We start from the raw sequence: 20,511 nt of genomic DNA on the forward strand, positions 1-20,511 counted from the left end.
CACCAACAGTCCTATACAATCACTCATACATGTACTCACTCATTATATGTACTCATACACCTATACATCCTGTTACACAGCGCCACTCATCCATAGAGTTACTCACACACATAGTCACTCATGCTAATAAAGAATCAAACATCCATTTACTTGCATATACAGTTATAAACACACCACCACACTTACTTCTACAGAAACTTACACATACTTAGTCTTTTAAACAATTACTTATAGAAACACATACTTATTCATACAGGAACTCTTCCAATCTCTTACTCTCACATATACTCACTTATATACACCAACAGTCACATATACTAGTTTAAAACATATGTAGTTACTTATAAAGACACTATTAAGACAGTCATTCACTCACTAACACACCGATACACACACTCATCCACCCATACAGTCCTGTACACATGCTGTCTTCAACACATACAAACAGTGAGTCACTCATTCATGCACCTATGCACTACGTAATACCCCCCACCGAACCATACAGACACTCAGACACTCATACGGATTCTCAAAAAACCAACTAATAACCTATATAGACACTCATGTAGCTACTCACCAACCCATGCAGCCACTTATACACAAAGTGAGAGACTGATACAGATATTTACATATTTAAACATTACTCACTAAACCATATATTCACTAAGATACACTTAATCAGTCAGTTATACAATCAATTTTTCAAAAACACATCATCTATTTAGACACTTATACCCATTTATTCTTCCATCGACCTTGAGATATACATATATAAAACATATTTAATTTTCAGAAAAACACACATTCACTGGATGATGTCATCAGTGATGTCATTTGAGATGTCATCAGTGATGTCATGAGTGATGTCACTGACCATGTCATGAGTGATGTAATATGTGACGTCATCAGCAGTGCATTGTGGATGCGCGAGTTATAGTCAGCTGAACTAACTATAACCGGGGAATTTCAATGGTTTTGTACGAGTGAAAAGTCCAGCTAACTATAACGCCCCTGAAACCTATGTTTTTTTCAGTGAATATATATATATACACACACACACACACACACACACATACACACACAGATACATATAGATATATAAATAATACTTACAATTCCACTGCTTTTATCACGCAAAAACATTTCATGCTTTCCTGTGAAAAGTGAATGTATTTCATTTTCCTAAAGACAGCCCCCAAATGTCTCTGCAGAACTTTATCCTTGTTAGGGATCTTTGGATATTGTGGCATGGAGGATCACATTATATGGCAAGGCTATCCAAATTATATACCGTAAAATCAAATATATAACTACGTACTGGCGACTGCCAGTAGATTATATATATATATATATACACACACATAGGGGATTGAGTGGGAAACAGACTTCATCATGATTACCTTAGACACATCCAGCTTATACACAAGCATCAGGCACACGGATGGGCTGGAGGCGGTGAAATACTTTCTTAAAAGACGTCCCCTAAGGTTCCTGGAGCATAACAACATGTTAATTGAATTCATTACATTCTGCCTGAACAACAATATTTTTCTGTTCTAGGAGCAGAGATATAGGCAGTTACAGGGAACGGCGATGGGCACCTGCTTTGCCCCCTGGAGGGAGAAGCAGGTGGCCCTGGGCTCACACAATGGATGAATGGGTGGAAAAAATAGTCTGTTGGAGGAGATACATTGACGACCTCTTCATTATATGGAGAGGTTCCATGGAATCGGCAAATCAGTATATCTCCTCCCTCAACAATAACGAGCTGAATTTACAATTCACAGGAGAATTGAGTACAACACAGGTTAATTTCCTAGATTTGAGGGTATTTGTTGAATCAAATGTAATACACACAGCCCTCTACAGAAAGAAAACAGCAGGAAATTCAGTGCTACATGGGAAGAGTAGCCATCCATTGAACCTGATCCGCAGTATTCCCTATGGGGAATTGCTGTGGATCAAGAGGAACAGCTCACGAGAGGAAGACTATACACAGGCAGCGAAAGAGAGCTTTCAACGTTTTAGATCTAGGGGATATTCACAATCACTGAGAAAAGCAGAACCGAAGGCAGCAGGGAAAGAAAGGATAGAATTACTACAACACAACAGTACACAGAGGACAGGAGGAGGAACAGACAACAAGTTCAGAATGAATACTGGCTATTCTAATGCAGCTCAGAAGATTAGAACTATTCTACGTAGGAATTGGAGGATTCTTAAGTCCGACACTATAATAGGGCGAGACCTACCGTTGGAACCTAGCATTATGTTCAGGAGATAGAGGTCCATAAGAGATCAATTGGTGGAAAGCCACCTAGAAGCTAGAAGATCAGAATCATGCTTAGAAAGCCTACATGGTTATTTTCCCAGTGGAAAATGCAGGGCTTGTGCCACGAGTAAAAGGGTTACCACATATAAGATAAGCAATATTGGTAAGGAGAGACACATAACCACATTTATGACATGTAGTACCCCATATGTGGTATATTGTCTGGTCTGTCCATGCGATCTACGATACGTGGGCAGCACCATAAATCTCATGAAAATTAGGATTTTAGAAAACTAGAGAGCCATAACAAGTGTAGATACTAATTATCCAGTTGCACACCACTTTGCGAGTCACCATGAGAGCAATAGGTCACTTTTACTGTACTTTTGTCTATACCATGTTCAGAAGAACATAAGAGGGGGCAATAGAGAAAGGTGCCTGAGGAGACTTGAATCGCGCTTTATTGTCACCTTACAGACAAAGTCCCCAAGCGGTTTGAATAGTGGGGAAGAGTTAGCAGTCCATTTATAACACAGAAAGGAGTAGCCATCATCAGAATTAACCAATTTCTTAATAGAATAAATCATTTATGTCAGTGCATCATGGATATAGTTTTTGCAGACGGGGAGTGATCCTAAACGGTAGACATACGTATCACATATATATATATAAATACACATATATATACATATATATGGTATTGCTATATAATGATGTAAATTCGGTAAGCTTGTATTAGAAATTTGATTAAAAAATGAATTAAGAAAATAGGATTGCAAATTATGTTTCTACTAAACTGATAATCAGTGGTACATTTGTTTGACTTTGTTTGTCTCGAACACAGTCCTTTTAATCACAAAGTATAACTTAAATAGCTCAATTTGGTTTCCCGAACTCTACATAAATTTTAGATTTTGCGCTCACAAGATAACAGAATTAGGTATTTTAGTCTGGTTTATACTTCTTATATTATTCTGTTTATAAAACAGCTATACTCGAGAAACCGTTGGAGAAGAAGTCTGGTAGAAATTATGGCCCTCCAGGCACAAAGAAGCTCATTTACTTCATTGATGATATGAACATGCCAGAAGTGGATACGTATGGTACAGTGCAGCCTCACACTCTTATCAGACAGCACATGGACTATGGCCATTGGTAAGTGATTTATTAATAAGTGAAACTATTCACAATGTACTATCAATATTGAGTGGACAAAGATGATGTAATTTGATAACATAAATATGATAATTTAAACATACCCACCTTTCTGTTGCCATTATGTATATATTTTAAATTGATTATCCAAATTCATGAATGAATATACATCTACTATACATTGCTATACAAAGAAATGTGCAGTTTCTTATCTTCCGGGCATCATAGTTGCATACATGGGACATTTAGTGGATCCTCCATCTGCGAAGCATTAATTTACCGTACGCTGTAAAGCATTTAGTTCAGTATTTAACAAGTATAGCAGCCACGAATATCTAAGAAGATTGGATGAAAACACTTCAAATAACTGCTTCTCTTTTAGGTTTAACTGTGTTTTATTTTGCCTAAGATATACATAGCATTGCTTGCAACCCAACAGCCAACAAGGAATCTGAAGTGCAAGAAGCCTTGACATTGCAACTTTCCTCAAGTAAAACTAACCATTTCCTCCCTTCCCTCACCCCCACTCCCCCTTGTTGTTGGTTGGGAATAGTTTCATAGTTACCTATGCATTGATTGGGTTTCATGTCTCATGATGGGTAGTGCCGTGCTTTCTAATGGTATGAGTGGAGAGTCTCTGGATTTTTATCTGGGTCACATCATCTGGAATAAGTCTCACTGCTTTGAGATAACAAGGGTAATGCAAGTTCTTGGTACTCATGAGTAAGGATTTGATTAAAGGGCATCTTGTCCACCACATAAGATTTTAAATTGTTCTCTGTGACTAGGGCTACCTTTTCCATGTTTGGGTGGGCTTCCAGGGAAGCATTGGTCTCCCAAAATATCGGGTCTTTGGCTCTCACCTTTTCTGCCTCTCTGATGGCAGCCTGCTTTACTTGGTCAATTTGTATGGGGAGAGGTAAGGTGTGTTTACGGTGTCTCTTGACTGTGGGCCATTGTTGGGACATACCTCTATCATTTACTCTGGTTCCCAACGAAGTTATATTTTGCTGCATGTCTTTTAAATAATTCTTGATGTCGGTATGAATGGTGCCAACCCCCACTTTGATTTCTTTCAGGAACCTTTGTTGGAATTCTTCAGATATAATGACTCCCAGGCCCACAGGCGTGCCAACGCCATCTGCTGGATCGGGAGCCATAGAATTTGCAATGTCTGCTTTGGTGCCCTTAATTGTAGCATGTCTTTAATAAAAGTCTCTCTTCAGGTTATATTTGTGGCCATAGTTGATCGAGCGTGTATGCTTCGTGAGGCCTCTCTACAATCACTGTTGCAAATGCCATTTGAGGGTAATTGGGTATGACAAAAATTTTATAAAGTCGCTACGATATTTTTAACTCACCTTCACACTAACCCTTCACACCACACTCACCACTACGGCGTTCCTCTAAAAAAGATCTCCACTAAAGAGCCCTCTCGCGGGGCCCGTGGGGGAATGCAGTGCCAACCCCACGAGGAGCAACAATGCCCTATGATGAAGCATGACACCTTAACGAGTGTGTGAGGGCAACTCTTCAAATCTGAAGAATTTCCCAGTTAGCCATTCTATCCAACCTGATATTTATCTACTTGAGATTCTCCACTATCAGCAACTTCTGTAGCCTATTAGGCCGGTATCCCTCCATAGGAACAGTTACCCCTTAGTAAATTTGAAGTAAGGGCGTGGGAGCATGGGTACTGGACCTCTTTTTAGCTTCCTGTCCCTCTTTTTGTGAATTAGGAAATGTATTCGGCCATACACACAACCAACGGGCACTCACCCCCTTAAACCTACCTGGTGAGTCTGTTGGGCTATGTCAAGGACACACCAGTCAATTGACGTAGAATCACAGCTATGCAGCTCCTTCTGGCCAAATGCAGGATGGTCGTGTACTGGGGCCGAAAACCCGCTCCCACCATATGGGCATGGCTACGAGATGTTACGTATGGTCAGGAGCAATAGTCCAATTGTTGGGAGCTGAGGCCATTGCGCTCCCATCCCAAAGACATACGGGAGCCTTTCCTTACTTTTCTCGCCAAAGAGACTTCACCTTGCCCAAGATTGGGGAAATAAACCCTGGTGATAACTCCAAACATGAGAGACCCCAAAGGACCAGTCTGATGACCTAAGTACACTACTCCACTGTTATGCTGTGTCTTCTGCTGACTGCAGACCTGGGGGGTGACTGACATACTAAGCCAAGAATTCCTGCAAATCGTGGCACTATTTCTTCTCTTTTGGTCTATCACTACTTTGGAAATATTGCAAATGGGAATGATATGCATTTATCCTTCATTTTCAAACTTTGATAAACACTGTGGTTCCTTCCTCACCTCCCTACTCTTTCCCCCTACCCCCATGGCCTCCCTCTCCCAGAGTGCCCTCTTCCACATCCTACTGCTTAGTTACGCTTGTTGTATTGTTCTATGCTGATTTAAATGTAAATAAATAACATTTAAAAAGAAATTCTTCAGGTGGGGTAAGGATGGAAGCAGTAGCAGGGCAGAGCTCCACAAGGTCAGATGCCTTTATTATGATATCCTGCTTAATTCATTTTTAGTAAGGTGTGCTAAAGTCGCATAATTTGCTATCACTTAATTACATGAAATGTCAGCAAAATTCTGCAAAATTCTGCATAATTACATGAAATGCAAAGCCCTCCTTTTGTGCTATATTTTGTGCAAAATGCATACCTGTGTCAATTTTTGATGTAAGGGTGATTTTTGAGCTAAAAAAGTGTACAAAAACAAAAGCACTGCTATGAACAGCATATTGCCTTCTGTAGTTCATGTGCATTTGTGGTACATTTGTACTGCAAATGGCCTGTTCAAAATAACTTTGTACTGGAAATAATGCATGATTATGCTAAGTAGCATAACAACATAATTTTGGACATTTTATGTAGCAAGTGTAATGCAAAACGTCTAACATTATGCAACGTATGTCAGCATGAGGCTAAAAGCTCTTAGTTGGATGAACAGTTTGGTTTTCTTGCCTTCCTAGAATATAACCTCCCTGGGCAAGCCTAAGCCCCTTTTCTGGGTCTTCTGCAAGTGGAAAAATGACACATTCCCACTTTTTTCCAGTTGCTGGGAAATGTCTTTCTGGTCAGCTCTTCACCCCCCAGCTTCTCAGAGTAGGCTTGTAGGCACCAGGTTCCCTCCAGCCTGATCTCCTGGGTTACCTGGGCTCTCTTGAAATTAATCTCTACTTCTTGTATCCTTCAAGCAGGTAAACAGGAGACCAACCAACTGCCCTTGTGAATAGTTTGAGTTTCATGGTGCCAGCAGGAGTCAGCAGGAGTCAGGAACTCTTGTGTGAGTCCTCTTCTTCCCCCAGGAGTCTAGAATCTTCTGTCTCTTAGAGGGGCCTTCTTCTTCTTCAAAGTCAGCCCTTAAAATATTCAGAGGGTGTGATGGTGAGGCACCAGCTTTTCAGTGACTTGAGAATCTTTCACAATCAACCCTGACTCCCCCTATGCCCACCAATCTTTGCAGTGCATCCTCTTCCACTTACAATAAAATTACTCAGGAGCCCATTTTTCTGAAACACAGAGCACTTCTGCCACGAGGCAAGCTTCTCATCAGTTCCCTAACCACTACCATATTTATGTAAGCTCTGGCCACCTGTCCTGCAACCCTCCCAGATTGTTAATCCTGAAGACTACCCTGTTCTTCCTGAGCACAAAGGCAGGCTTTTGTCATCGTCAAGTCATTAACTCTCCCAGCCAATGATACATATTGCAGCCCTGAAGGTGCAATGAGTGGCTGAACTGGATGTAAGCCAGTTCTGACTCAGGCAGCCCAAATACATTTTTATACTGTTATTTTTGCACAGACGTTAGTCACAATCTAATTTCACCATTAAATCAGATTTTGAAAATTACTTGGAAAATAACTTTGAATTATTTTTCTAGCATTTTAATGGGAAGAGATGTAGAATAAATCTTTGATTCACACGTAGGCCCTTTCCTGAAAAATGAGTGGCAGAACTGATTTTAGTTTACACAAGGGACACCTTATATTAGGCACTGTCCCTAATAGGCTTACAAGGCACACTTTAGAGGGGACTTTATAATATATAAAACTAGGCTTTCCAACATGGCTTATCCCTGCCATGTGCCAACGTAGTGCATTGAACCTTGCATTTTAAATACCAACTTAGGGCAGAGCACACATGAATAGCAGTGTCCCATAGCACAGAGTCCTAATGCCAGCAGAAATCAGTTCCAGAAAGAGCAAGGCAAAACAAGTCTGGGGCACCAATTCAAAAACACGAAAAAAGACAACTCTGCCTTATCATGTCTTTTAGAAAAAACAATGCTATGGCTAGAATATTCACCTTAGTCATTTGTCTTCATTACTGTAAGGTAATATATAACTTAACTATAATTTAAACATTCCACTCACCAGATTTGAACATGCTAGACAAATAAAGCATTTTGTTTTCACCTATGCTACCTGAAAGGACACCACATCCTTCCACTTCATCTCACACATTCCAGGTCCCTCATCAACTGACAATGCACCCACCTTGAACCATTGCTCATTCCTTCAATGGGGCTTAAAATCTGAAACACAATTGCCTCTTCATGCAGACTGTTCTTTCCCTGTGCTCAGTAACAGGTGTCACATCTCACCTCTTGCAGGCTTCCATGAACTTAGCCTGTGCTGGTATCTATGAAAATGCCCCTTTTTGCTTATTCATCCCCCCCCCCCCCCCCATTTGTGTTCTGACCCCTAAAACATGCAAAAATTGGCTAATCCCTGATTAGCATATTTACCTCTCCTAAAATGCTATAGTATATGGTGCTATACAATGGCTGCACCCCTGACCCTATGGCTGCACCCATGACATGGAAAATTAAATGCCACCTGTGGGCAGCAGAACTTATTGTACGAAAGGAAACATGGCTTCAGGCCTACCATTGTAGCCTGCCCACTGCAGTTTAAACCTGCAGTGCGACCTGCTAAAAAAAACTTTTTTGTCAAGTAATAAGCTTCATTTTAAATAATAGTCATAATTGCACACAATCCGACACACAATGGTACCTGCGAGCAGCAGTAATGTTGACAAAGCAGAATAACTCTGACAGTGTTGAACCGCCACAAAACAAGCACACGGTGTCAGGAGTCACTGCTTGTCAAACACTCTTCTGAGGAAATATCTTTCTATTGAAAAGAGATGCGCCAGGCATGACTAGTGACCAACTCTGTGTGATCATCTGCAAAACATTCTCTGTTTAATGCATTGCCTCTTGCTACCCTGCAAATCACAAGAAATGGGCTCATGTGTTTAAGTGTAGAGGGCAGGAACATCGTGATGCCCACACCAAGTGTTTTCAATTCAATTCTTTATTTATGTTTTGGAATTCAAAAGAGGTCCACATAAAACAAGACAAGACAATAAATATAAAACCCAAAAACCCAAAAACCACTCATTATAAAGAAAATGCCTCAATAGATACACACATTTAAAAACATTTATACCCATAAACTTATTTTCTGTAGCAGCAACCTGGATACAAATTGATGTAAATTAATAAAACCATGAGGGATTTAAACTTTCTGCAAATTACTCTACTTTTGAGCTATCATAATTCACATAGCACCCCAGCAATCCTGTTAAGATAGCCTTCAAAATATTTAAAAACTTTGGTACATATTACCTTCTGAATACAAGTTAATATAAGTTCATAAAGCCTTTAAAATATTTAAAAACTTTGGTACGTACTACTTTATTTTTTGGATGAAATAAAAATTCGCATGCTACCCCAGTTGATTTGATATTACTCTGTGAGAACATTGGCCTTGGGGTTTAGTGACGCCAGATAGTTAATGACAAATAAAAAGTATGTGCACAAGTTACACTCTCTCCCTGTTTTCCCAGAATGGACTAGTTTGCCGTTAGTGCATTTAGCCGAAGCAAGTTCATTCTAAAAAATGTTCAAAAACAGCAGAGACCATGGTCCAAGTTCTAGGTCAGGTACTGCTGAGCTACCTTGGGACGGCAGGACAGAGTTACTGTCTCCAGCCTTTTTTTTACATACGGGACATAACATCTGCCTGATAGCTAGTAGAGCTATAGATATCCATTAGTAAGTTTTTTAATTGTATGGGAGTAAGGGAAACCAAAATCTCTTCCCACAGTTCAAGGTAATTTAGTGCCAAGTCATAATCCCGGGAAACATTTCACGATTCATAAAATCCCTCAGGGAATCCTTTTCACTGTTTTTGAGCTGAAAGCCCCACTGAATCACACTGACCAGCCCTTGCACATATGAGCTTGTCAGACCAAAATCCAGTCTCATTGCTAGGGTAGAAATGGACGAGTTAAAATTACACAATTTACTTAAAATGTCCCCTTCCATTTCCTCTAAAAAGTCCCATTTTGATACCTTTAAAGATTTTATGGCATATAACCGATTCGGAGGGACTTTCACCTTAAGTACAGATAACTTATGAATAAAATGTCTTTGCCCCATTTCATTATAAAAAGCATGTAACCCATTGACATGCAAGGAAGCTTTAGTAGAACAATATTCAAGCTTTTTTCAACATGTTACCTAATTAGGGATATGAGTTTATGACCTCTAACTTCTCTGGACCTATACTCAAAACATATTTACTGATCTTTCAAACCTTTCTGTTCTTAAAATGAGTACCTTACTCTTTGAGACATTGATCTTAAAATAATGTAGAGAGGTATACTTCTGTATAGACACCAGCAGTAGTTGCCAGGGAGATGTCTTGCACCCTTTTTGTGTACAGGGATAAAAACACTTCCAGACCAAGGGCGAGGGATAACACCATACTGATAACAATAAGCAAAAAAGGGGAGTAAGGAAAGAGACCCACAATGAGGGTTCCTTTTTTATAATAGTAATGTGCACTTTGCCAAGCCCATTCCCCCTGAGGATCTCATTCCCCTAATAATACCCAAAATCTTTTCCATAGAGGGAGCATAGCAAACTGGAGGAGACGAAGATAAAACAAGGGAAGTTTGAAGCCATGTAGAAAACTGATAGTTTGGTTCATTCAGCGGAAAAGGCCTGATATTGTAATCTCACTACTCTATTTATCTCCCTGTTTAAACCAATAACCGGGTTCAGATATGGTCTCCGGTGAAGGGGTAGGGTGGTGAGTGTAGAGGCGGAGACCATGGTTTTTGGATAAATTCCATGCCTAATTAAGGGATCTGGAAGAGAAAGCTGCAAATCTCCTAGTAATGCTGACAATCATTTTTTGAGTTTTACGGATGCTTTGGAGTTTCCGTTAATTATACTATTACATCTCGTAAACACCACAGAGGCATCTTTAAATTTCCAGGAGCCTTCTTCTGTTAAGGATACGTCAGTCTCACAGGCGAACAACATATGATCACTATAAAGGTTACGTAAGACCATGTGTATGCATGGTGGAGAGAGCAACCTACTTGTTTTGGGAAAACCCCAAACAATGATGCACCTTATGTCTTCTGTGGGGTGAACCTGCTTCAGATTACCTGCATTTTAATAGCGACGCAGGTGCTCTGTAATAACAATATTAATAATAACTCTTTTCATGCAGCACTTTTTCTGTTACTAAGTGTTGGAAATAACAGATATTAATAGTACATTATTAGATCTCAATTTACCAACCTTAGATAGATAAACGGAGTCGACCTTCCTGGCATTCAAACCTAAGCTCACTGAGTCATTGTGCCAGCTTATGATGTGCTCAAGGCGTAACATTTTGCACAGGTAAGTGGTCGATAGCCCTTCCCACCTTCCGCATCCTCCACACAACCCTGGCTTTAGCGCTGTTGGCATCCATGCGTCAATCTTTTTTAGAGCTTCCGCCAATGACCTCCTTCTTCACAGATTCACTCACTACCACCCTTCAACAATGCCCCTCATCTCTTCTTAGACACGCTCTGCTATACATTTAGGGGCAGATTTATGACGACTGGCGCATCCCTGCATATCAGCAGGGATGCGCCAGTTATTATGCGCCACAGCTGCGCCACCATGGATGCGCCGCATTTATAATGCGGCGCACCATGGGGCAAAAACGGCACAGATGCGTGACGCATCTGTGCCGAAAAGTGGCGCATTGCTGGAGTTGCGTCGCAAGCGCGACGCAGCTCCAGCAATGATCTGGGGGGCCCTATCTGTACAATGCTGCGTCAATCCTTACGCCTGCTTCAAGCAGGCGCAGGGTTTTGATGCAGCATGGGCCTAAAAGTGACTGAGTGAAATCTTGTAGATTTCACTCAGCCACTTTTAGGAGGCGTTCCTGCGCCGGAACGCCCCCACCTGCCCTGGAACGCCTACATGTGGCGCAGGGCTTTACAACGTGACGCATCTGGGAGATGCGTCACGTTTGTAAATGCCCCGCACCATGGCGCAGGATTTGCGCCGCTGCTGTGTCACAAAAGTGCCGCAACGGCGGCGCAAAAGTGCCGCAAGTGCAACATAAATCTGCCCCTTAATTTTTTTAATAAAACTTCTCATAGTTCACCTCATTCGGTTCTGTGATCTGGATCGTGCACGTTCTTTGCAGCAGGCACACTAATCCCTCTGTGCTACTTTATAATCAGTCAAAACTGCCACTAGCCAAAACTCTGATGTCTCTCTAGTAGGAACATTGATCACCAGAGTTATCTTGACATTGTTATTGATGCCTGAAAACTGTTGGACACACAAGCAACTCTGCAGCAGATGCATTTTTTTTTTTTTGCGGAGTTTTATATAACGTGAACTGGGGCCAAAGGTATCGGAGCGCTTTACACGAGCAGCAGTTGCGTTACATGAGGACTCATAAGTTGTTTTTAAACACAGGGCACCTGAGGTCAGCTCCAGGTATGGATGCACCAGTCGCACCACTCTAAAGCTAGCCCTCCATCCACATGTGCTACAGCACCAGTGTCAGTGATGCCTCCAGCAGAAGCCTCATGACAAAAAACTACATATTAAACTGGAGTGGAAGGTGAAGGCAATGTGGTTCAAGGCTAAGCTAGGGATGATCAACATTATTGAGCTACAGTTTCAATTTCTTGGTACCAGCTGTCTTCAGGCAGATACCCCGCTATGCCAGTCTCCTGGAGGAGTGACATTTGTGACACAGAGGCCTGATACACTTCACATCAGAACCCAACTCCAGACATGCATCTAAAAATGTCAAATTTAGAAGTAAGACTTTTGCGAGGCAGTTCTCCTGTCTTGAAAAAACATCAGCACTGGACATAGAGCCTCAGGATAAGGTAGAATGACAGCTGTGCATGCATCGCTGGTGCAAGGAGTTTTGCTGCCCCTGCCACATAGGATGTTGATGCCCTTTACTCATAGGAATTGGGGCAAGATCTTTGTCACTACAATCTTGCTTCCTCTTGCTGGTTGTGCACTAAATTGCTACCTACTTGTGGTTTGCTATTTTACCAACTTTGGTAGTATCAATCCCCTGCAGTGGCCATTGCATGAAGTTTGTCCTAAACCACCTGCAAAAAAACCTGAGACGGCAGCCTGCTAGGCACATCCTCTCTAACCTGGCAGCGTGGAGTAGCTACGGAGGTTTATCCTCTAATATTGTACTCAATATCAATTTCTTTCTGATTTATTGAGTTTGTCTTCTGCTTCAGTAAGGTAGTACCCACTGATTGGGGAGATGTGCACAATCTCACTGCATGGCAGTTCTAATATGTTAGGTGTCTACTGATATGATTCACTATGAAATGAAATGAAATGAAATGAAAAGGAAGGTTTATATAGCGCAACTGTCACTCCTGACGGAGCCTCCTGGCGCTTATAGGTAACGTTACTAGCTGATTACTGTACAGTCTAAATGAAGGCAAGGCAGGTGGTATCTGATAAACCAAAGATCCAAGTCTTCAGGGCCCGTCTAAACAGATCTTCCCGTTGGATTGCCCTCAGTTCCTTTGGCATATGATTCCAAGCTTTTGCTCCCAGTATCGTTGCCGACTTCCCTCCTTTTGATGATAGTTTAAACCTACCTATTGTTAACAGATTGGCCGAACTAGATCGTAATGTTCTAGACGCGATGTAAGGTTTAAATCTGGCGGAGAGATAGGCCGGGCCCACTCCTCGTACCGCTCTGAAGGTTGTCAATAGAAGTTTGAAAAGGATTCTTTTAGGAATTGAGAGCCAATGCAAAATCTTCAAAGCCCCCGAGGCCGGAGATTTGCGGGGGAGTAGGTTTGTTATCCTTGAAATGGCCCAGCAATAGGGCAAACAGATGCTCTGCTGTGCCTCTGGGTGCCACTCATGCCTCAGAAGGTTGAACTGCTATCGTAAAACGTCACATGGACATAACAACATAAAAGTGCATATATATTGCTGCTACTTCTGACCCCCTCAGTTTCACTATCCTTGCCACAGGTGTCATGGCTTCAGGACGGCCGTTGAGCAATGTTCAGTGAGGTCAATGATCTCACAAGTGTGAATTAAGTTTGGTTTGTTTTTTATTGTAGGCTCCCAGTAGGTACAAGAAAGCCATTGTTTGACAGCAGCAGCTGTGCATGAACAGTATGCCAAAATGGGCTTCCAAGCCTGTTTTCTGGGATGTTTAGGAGTCCATTTTGACAGCTGGAATTGCAGTGATTGGCTTGGTATGACCTGAAGGCTTGCAATTCTTTGTGAAGAATGTTGATAGTCAGCGTAAGAATTCTCTTTAGGAATCAAAGACACCCCAACTTCAAAGAAAGGGCTCATTCACTGCTCTCCCATGCTTGTGATTCCATTTTGGTTCCTCCAACAGTAAACATGCTGGAACACATAAAACAGAATTGTCTAGATCAAGGAGTGAGTCGAGGTGCTTCAGTCATAGATGTTCTAAGAAAAATAAAAAAGAGAACTTCCTCAAAATAATCTGGGGACAATTTGAGTGATTTTTAAAGTCCTTCTGGAAAGTTATGTAGGACATAGCTTTGTCCAAATTGTCCCTATCACGGAGCTTGTCAGCAATGAAGCTTTACACTTTCAATAAAAGTTCATCTTTATTGGGACTGGGTGACAATAGTCCCTTGGGGGAACAGAACCATTACCATTTATACGCCGAGACAAACCACACAACTCAAACCGGATGCTCCAACCAAAACTCTCTGTTATTTTCAATAAACTCAGCACTGATGACCGCCATTAGTGCCCTCACATGGCAAACGCAAAAACTCGAAATTCAAATGGATACCATGCAGGCGGTAGCAATACCTATGATTAACATAGAAGCCAAAATCGATAACTTAGAAGGAAAGTTGGAACTGCTGAAGATGCAGCAAACCATGAGGTGTTCATGCCTTCCAATTGTGGAGAAGCTCTGCTCTCTCCCAGAAGTTCTAACATCAATAGTTACAGAATTAAAACAAAGACAATTAATGACCCCAGATCTTCTAGACCAATGCACAGAAGATAGAGCCCCATCTAACTAAAAACATAATGGAAGCAACAAGATAGCGGGAGCAGAAATCTCCCCGACCTCGTTACAGTCGACAGCAACAAAGAGTTCTAGCCATGCCTCACAGAATCCATGTCTAGAAGCTAAGTCCCCTATTCACGTTAAGAATCAAGCTAGTAATCATAGCACAGGACCAGACACCCCTCCAACATCTTCGCAGCTGGCATCAGCGACGAGCCAAAACAAAACCCATTATGAAGAGACAGTAACGAGTAAAATTGCGTCCAGGAACACAGGCTCTACGGATAACCTCGAAGAGACTGCGGAACCTTGCAAACTGCTATCCAGATGAGCAAAAAAACGCCTGAAGAAGCAAACAAAATACATCAAACACTGGCGCTGTGCAAAGGAACTCGAGCTGCGTCTGGATGCACCAGATGGCAATCAGGGTCGTAAAACGAATCAAAGGGCAGATCAATAATTAAAACTTCTTGGGTCTCAGGAATTCTACCCAATTTTTCCAAAGACGAGGCCCACCGTCAAGCCAGGGAATGATCAGTTAATCACAGCACCAGTACCACAACTACTTATAAAATCAACCTGCGGGTCGGCCAGGTTGACAAATGGCAGAAGCAGCACCCATAGGGGATCAAACTTCCCCCACAAACTGACAGTAGAGGGAGCGATCATACAGCACGGCACCTGAACAGGCAGGAGCAACATGCGCCGCCTACCAATACGGATAGAGTAAGGTCGCCTCCCTCTCAAACAAACAGTACTGGGCTATGGGAGAACAACGCAGCTCAAAAAGACATCAGAACAAACTCAACAAACAAACACTGCTTGTAAACACACACTGCCACCACAAGGCCAAGTGTCCATGCCCGAAGGGAATCGGAGGACAACATCATAGTGCTTACACCTGAATATACATCCTGTGGAAGTTCTGATATATTAAATAGGGCTAACATCTTACAAAGTACATTCCAGAGTTATCATCTATTACAACAGAAGATCTAATTCGAGTCCAATTCAAGGCCCTGAGCAGTAATACAACAAGGGAATCTACAACAGTAACATGGAAAAACAACATGATAGCCCAAATGATCAAAAAAGAAAAGGAACAATTCGCGAAATGGGCGATTAGCGTACAGGAGCCACAAGAGGAAAAATACCCACACATGTTAATGGGCAGACTCAGCAACAGAAATACACAGATGCAGAGAAAGTCCATCTTAAAAGGGACAAGCCAAGCTGCTTGTCCCAGATCATTCCCTAATTTAAGAACACATTTCTCACCTAATTCTGTTGCAACAGGACGTAAAATCAGTGAAAGAGAAAAAATCAAGCCGTACATATATGTCCAGGATGGAGCTGCAACGACTCGGTCAGGTCAACAATCAAACTGCTCCTAGCATAAAGAGAATCAACTGGCTTGTGAGCAGAATTAACAAGATCATAAAAGTGATTTCATGGAACGTATACGGACTGAAAACCACACTACAGAACAGAGCTGCCTTCAAATTCTTACAGATTGGGGACCTGTTGTGTCTCCAAGAAACCTAACTGCTCACTCCATTGCCCATACCAGGATTTGAGGAATTTCAACACCCAGCAAAAAAGCTTAATGTATTTGCAAGGCCATCAGGGGCCTATCTATATACGTAAGCTTAGGCACTACCATAACGTCCGCGAAATCTCCAATAAGCACGGATATGGTCCAAGCCTTATACCTGCAAGGCTTGAAACTGAACTGTTCCCCAATAACGATTCTACTTTTGAATGTTTATTTCAACTGCAAAGATACACCTCGACATGGCAAGATGAGGGATCTGGGTAATACACTCGAAGAGCTTTTCAGCAACTACCCGAATTGTGGGATCATAATGGTTTGGACTTTAATACTCACAACCTGGGGACAGTAACAGATGCTCCATCACCCAGGGACCGTGCTGGAAATGTACTTAATACATTTTTAAACACTTATAGTCTAAGGTCAGTACAAGAGACAAAAGTCGCCAACCATGTTATGACTAAAGATTTCCAGGAAAAAACAAATCAACAATTGATCATATCTTTATGTGTAATTGCCTGCATGAATAAGTGGTAGAATTCCTAAAACCAGTGCAGCAGACCAGTGATCATCTCCCACTGGTTACAGCTATTTCTCTCCAAACAGTTAACCTCCTGCACATCACTCCCCTGGGTTCGTTGCATGGGAAGGAAATACACGTGCTCCTGAGTCGACTAAAGTGGAACAAAATTGACATATACAGCCTGGCAGCCTGGAAAAACAATTGGCCAATACTTAACAACGATTACATTGAGGGGAATATCCCTGAGAATGGGACAAAATAGCTGCCGGAGCTGTATCGCCTTCTACTAGGCAAAAAAACCAAACCATTGGCCTGACTCAAGAGGAAGGGTGTGCTGCCAATTTTAACCAAGGTACAAAAAATTCAACTAAGCAAGAAGGGACTAAGACCAGCCAATCACAACTACAAGCGGGAGAGAGATGACAGAGTTGACAGCCAGGAACTTACACAGAAGAAACATATGGAACTTCAAAAGTCAACAAGAAGATTCCCAGTATTTGCACATCTTGAGTCTGTTGACCCCAAGCAGACAAGCAGAATTTTGGCTATACATCAATAGGTTGTCCGGGCACAGCCATGACCGGCGTAATGGAGTCGCAAGTCACACATGGATCAACCATGTGAATACGCTGTACTGCAAGTCTTCTTATAACACCCTTCCATACCATCAACGACCCTTCACATGCACTAGTGTGCACAACGTCAATCATACTACTATGGAAGAAATAACTGAATCTCTTGACATGCACAATCGTGTGATATTAATATTAAAGAACATCAGAAGGGACGGGCCCCGGGGCCCAGCAGCCTACCTGGACACCTTTTTAAAGAGGACCATGAATTTTGGGCAACTATGCTCACCCCATTATACCAGTTCTGCATGACTAACTCAACAATTCCTGAAGCCTGGAAAAGCTCCCTATTACAACCAATCCACAAAAAAGGCGACACTGGAGTTCTAATCAACTACAGGCTGATAGCCCTTTTGGATATCGAGGCAAAGGGATACGCAAGCCTCCTCTTACAAGATCTACAAAACTGGGTTAACGAGGACGGAATATTACCAGTTTACCAATCTGGCTTTAAGGCAGGAGCATCAACATTGGATAACACTCTAGCCCTAGCGTACCTGGTAGAACAGTACACCCAGAAAAAACAGCATCCTCTCTTCTCATGCTTCATAGACTACTCTGTGGTGTTTGACTGTGTCAACAGGAATCTGCTCTGGCAAAAACTACAAAACTGGGGGATTCCGAACATGCTGCTGAATGCCATCATTGCAGTTTACACCAAAACCTGGGTACAGGTGAAATTAACCCGGAACACAGCCACAAATAAAGTGTAACGGACCGAGGGCTGAAACAAGGCTGTGTACTGGCGCCCCTGCTCTTCAATTTATATACTGCATACCTTGGCAAATCAATATCAAAAGCCAACCTGTTAGATCCTAAAATTGGATTTACTAGACTGTTTTTAATGCAGTACGCTGACGACATGGTCTTAATGGATCACACTAAGACGGGTATGCAAAAGCACTAGACGCACTAAGCATTTATTACTACTAAAATGATTTAACAGCAAACGCAAGTAAAACAGAGGTAGTGATCTTTGGAAAATATGCTAACCAACTCAAACATCAATGGAAACAGGGCCACTTGAAAATAACAGCAACATCTAAATACAACTATCTGGGAGTTTGGATTATGAGCAACGGCAAGCCCACTGCACACACTGCATCCATAGATTCAAAAGCTAAAGCGGTGACGTACGCCGTCTGCAAACTCAACTCCAGACTGCGCAGCCCGACAACTGAGCCAATCTGAAAGGTTATAAGAGCCAAGTTACCTCCCTCAATTTCCTGTGGCCAACTAGTCTTTCCTGTAGCACTATTTAACACCATGGAGTCTGCCAATTGCTGAGCATTTAAACGGATTTTTCAGATACCCACCCATGCCCGGAATGCCTTGGTACAGCTGGAATTCGGGTTAAATAAACAATCTTACGAACATCGGGCATCGATTATTCAATACTATTGAGGGGCATGTGCAGCCCCCCCAAATACAATGTAAGCAATTTTGAAGGAAATCTTCATGAAAGGTGAAAATTCTTGGCTGACGGCCTACTCACTGCCTGCACTGAACTGACCCTTGACCTATCCAACTGGCAGGATTTCATCCACCAACCAGGAATTTTAAAAACCATTTTAAAGAAACAAGTAAGACTATTATCCAAGCAAGATGATATGAGGCTAATAGAGTCCTCCAGCTGCAATATCAGGCTCTTTGCTAGCTCCTATAAGGATACCTTGAGACAGCCATAAATTGACTCAGCCCTGAACAAATCAATTTTAAAGCAAATTCTGTCAGTCAGACTCATGGTACTGCCAACAAAAGATATAAATATTCGCTGGAAATCTGTAGAGGTGGTCACCACCTGCAGACTGTTTCATCAGTACGAGGAATCTATGGCTCACCTGATTTGCATCTGCCCTCAATTGAACTACGCATGTTGCACTTTAATATAACCTCTGTTTTTAAAATATGGCACTTGTACCTGTTCATACGCAATTAAACTTCATTTTAATTTGGAGATTCCAATGGAAATGGCCAGACTAGCGAATTTTTGCAAGCCAATTTAAAGAACTTAAGGCTGGGTGCAGTAGCAGCTGGTGTTGTGGCGGGGGTGGGTCACCGGACGACAAAAAAAAAACTTACCTGCAGCCGTTTTCTTTGCGCTCTTCAGTTCCTCTCCTCGCTATTACAGGCTCCCAAACTCCACTGCGGCCAATTCTGACGCTGCTCTCATGCCATGAGAGCAGCGTCAGGACTGGCCTGAGCGGTCTGCATTTGTGCTCCCTGTGAGCATGGGAGCCTGTGCCTGCTGTCTCCAACCTGGCAACACAGCTCAGGTCGGAGCAGCTTCAGTGCCCATGATGGTTTGACCTGTCTGAGACAGGCCAGCCAAACCATCATGCACACTGACAACAGTGCCCACCAGTCTTCCTACAGTCTGTCATTCCATGGCCCCGCCCCCAAAGACTCGGCAGGAAAGGAAAAATAAAACGTGTTTATTATCGATTTATTTGTCCTTTACTGCCGTTTTGATGCAGCTGGCGTGGTTGGGGGGTGGGTGGGGGGATGGGGGTTGATGCTTCTCCTCCAGAGCAGAGGAGCCTCCGCTGGCTGGGTGTGAAGGCAGCCGTGGTCCGTGCAGGTACCAGCGGTGGGGCGGTAGGGTGGGGTAAGGGGGGATTTCGAGGGACGATGCAGAGGGAACATTTATTATTTATTTCATTTTCCCTCTGCATCGTTCCTTGAAATCCCCCCTTACCTGGCCCCACCACCCCACAGCTGTTACCTGCATGGACCGCGGCTGTGTGAAGGGAAGTGAGGCATTTGGAATTGTTTGAAGAGGAATACCTTCGGTTTTTACCTGAAATTGAGGAGTGACATAGGTTGGTGGATCTCTTTGTGGAGGTAGTTACAGATGGTAGGGTTATAGTATACCTTGTGTCTTGTCTTGGCTTACCAGCACTTTTAGCCGGGTGAGCGTTCTTCTACCTTTGTTGCTCTGTCCCCTGGGGATCTTGATTTTTCTTCCCA

At 42.4% G+C, this 20,511-nt stretch overlaps 1 protein-coding gene across 1 annotated transcript in view; it reads left to right on the plus strand.

Moving 5' to 3' along the window:
* The window catches only part of DNAH9 (dynein axonemal heavy chain 9), a 1,479,259-nt gene that overhangs the window by 625,275 nt on the left and 833,473 nt on the right, over positions 1–20,511 (plus strand). The window contains exon 39 of the mRNA XM_085616775.1: positions 3,262–3,427. Within this exon, the coding sequence (XP_085472901.1) occupies positions 3,262–3,427 (166 nt within the window). The remainder of the gene's footprint in view (positions 1–3,261; positions 3,428–20,511) is intronic.

Source organism: Triturus cristatus, chromosome 7 (assembly GCF_964204655.1).
Source record: "Triturus cristatus chromosome 7, aTriCri1.1, whole genome shotgun sequence".
In the NCBI taxonomy this organism is placed as follows: Eukaryota; Metazoa; Chordata; class Amphibia; order Caudata; family Salamandridae; genus Triturus; species Triturus cristatus.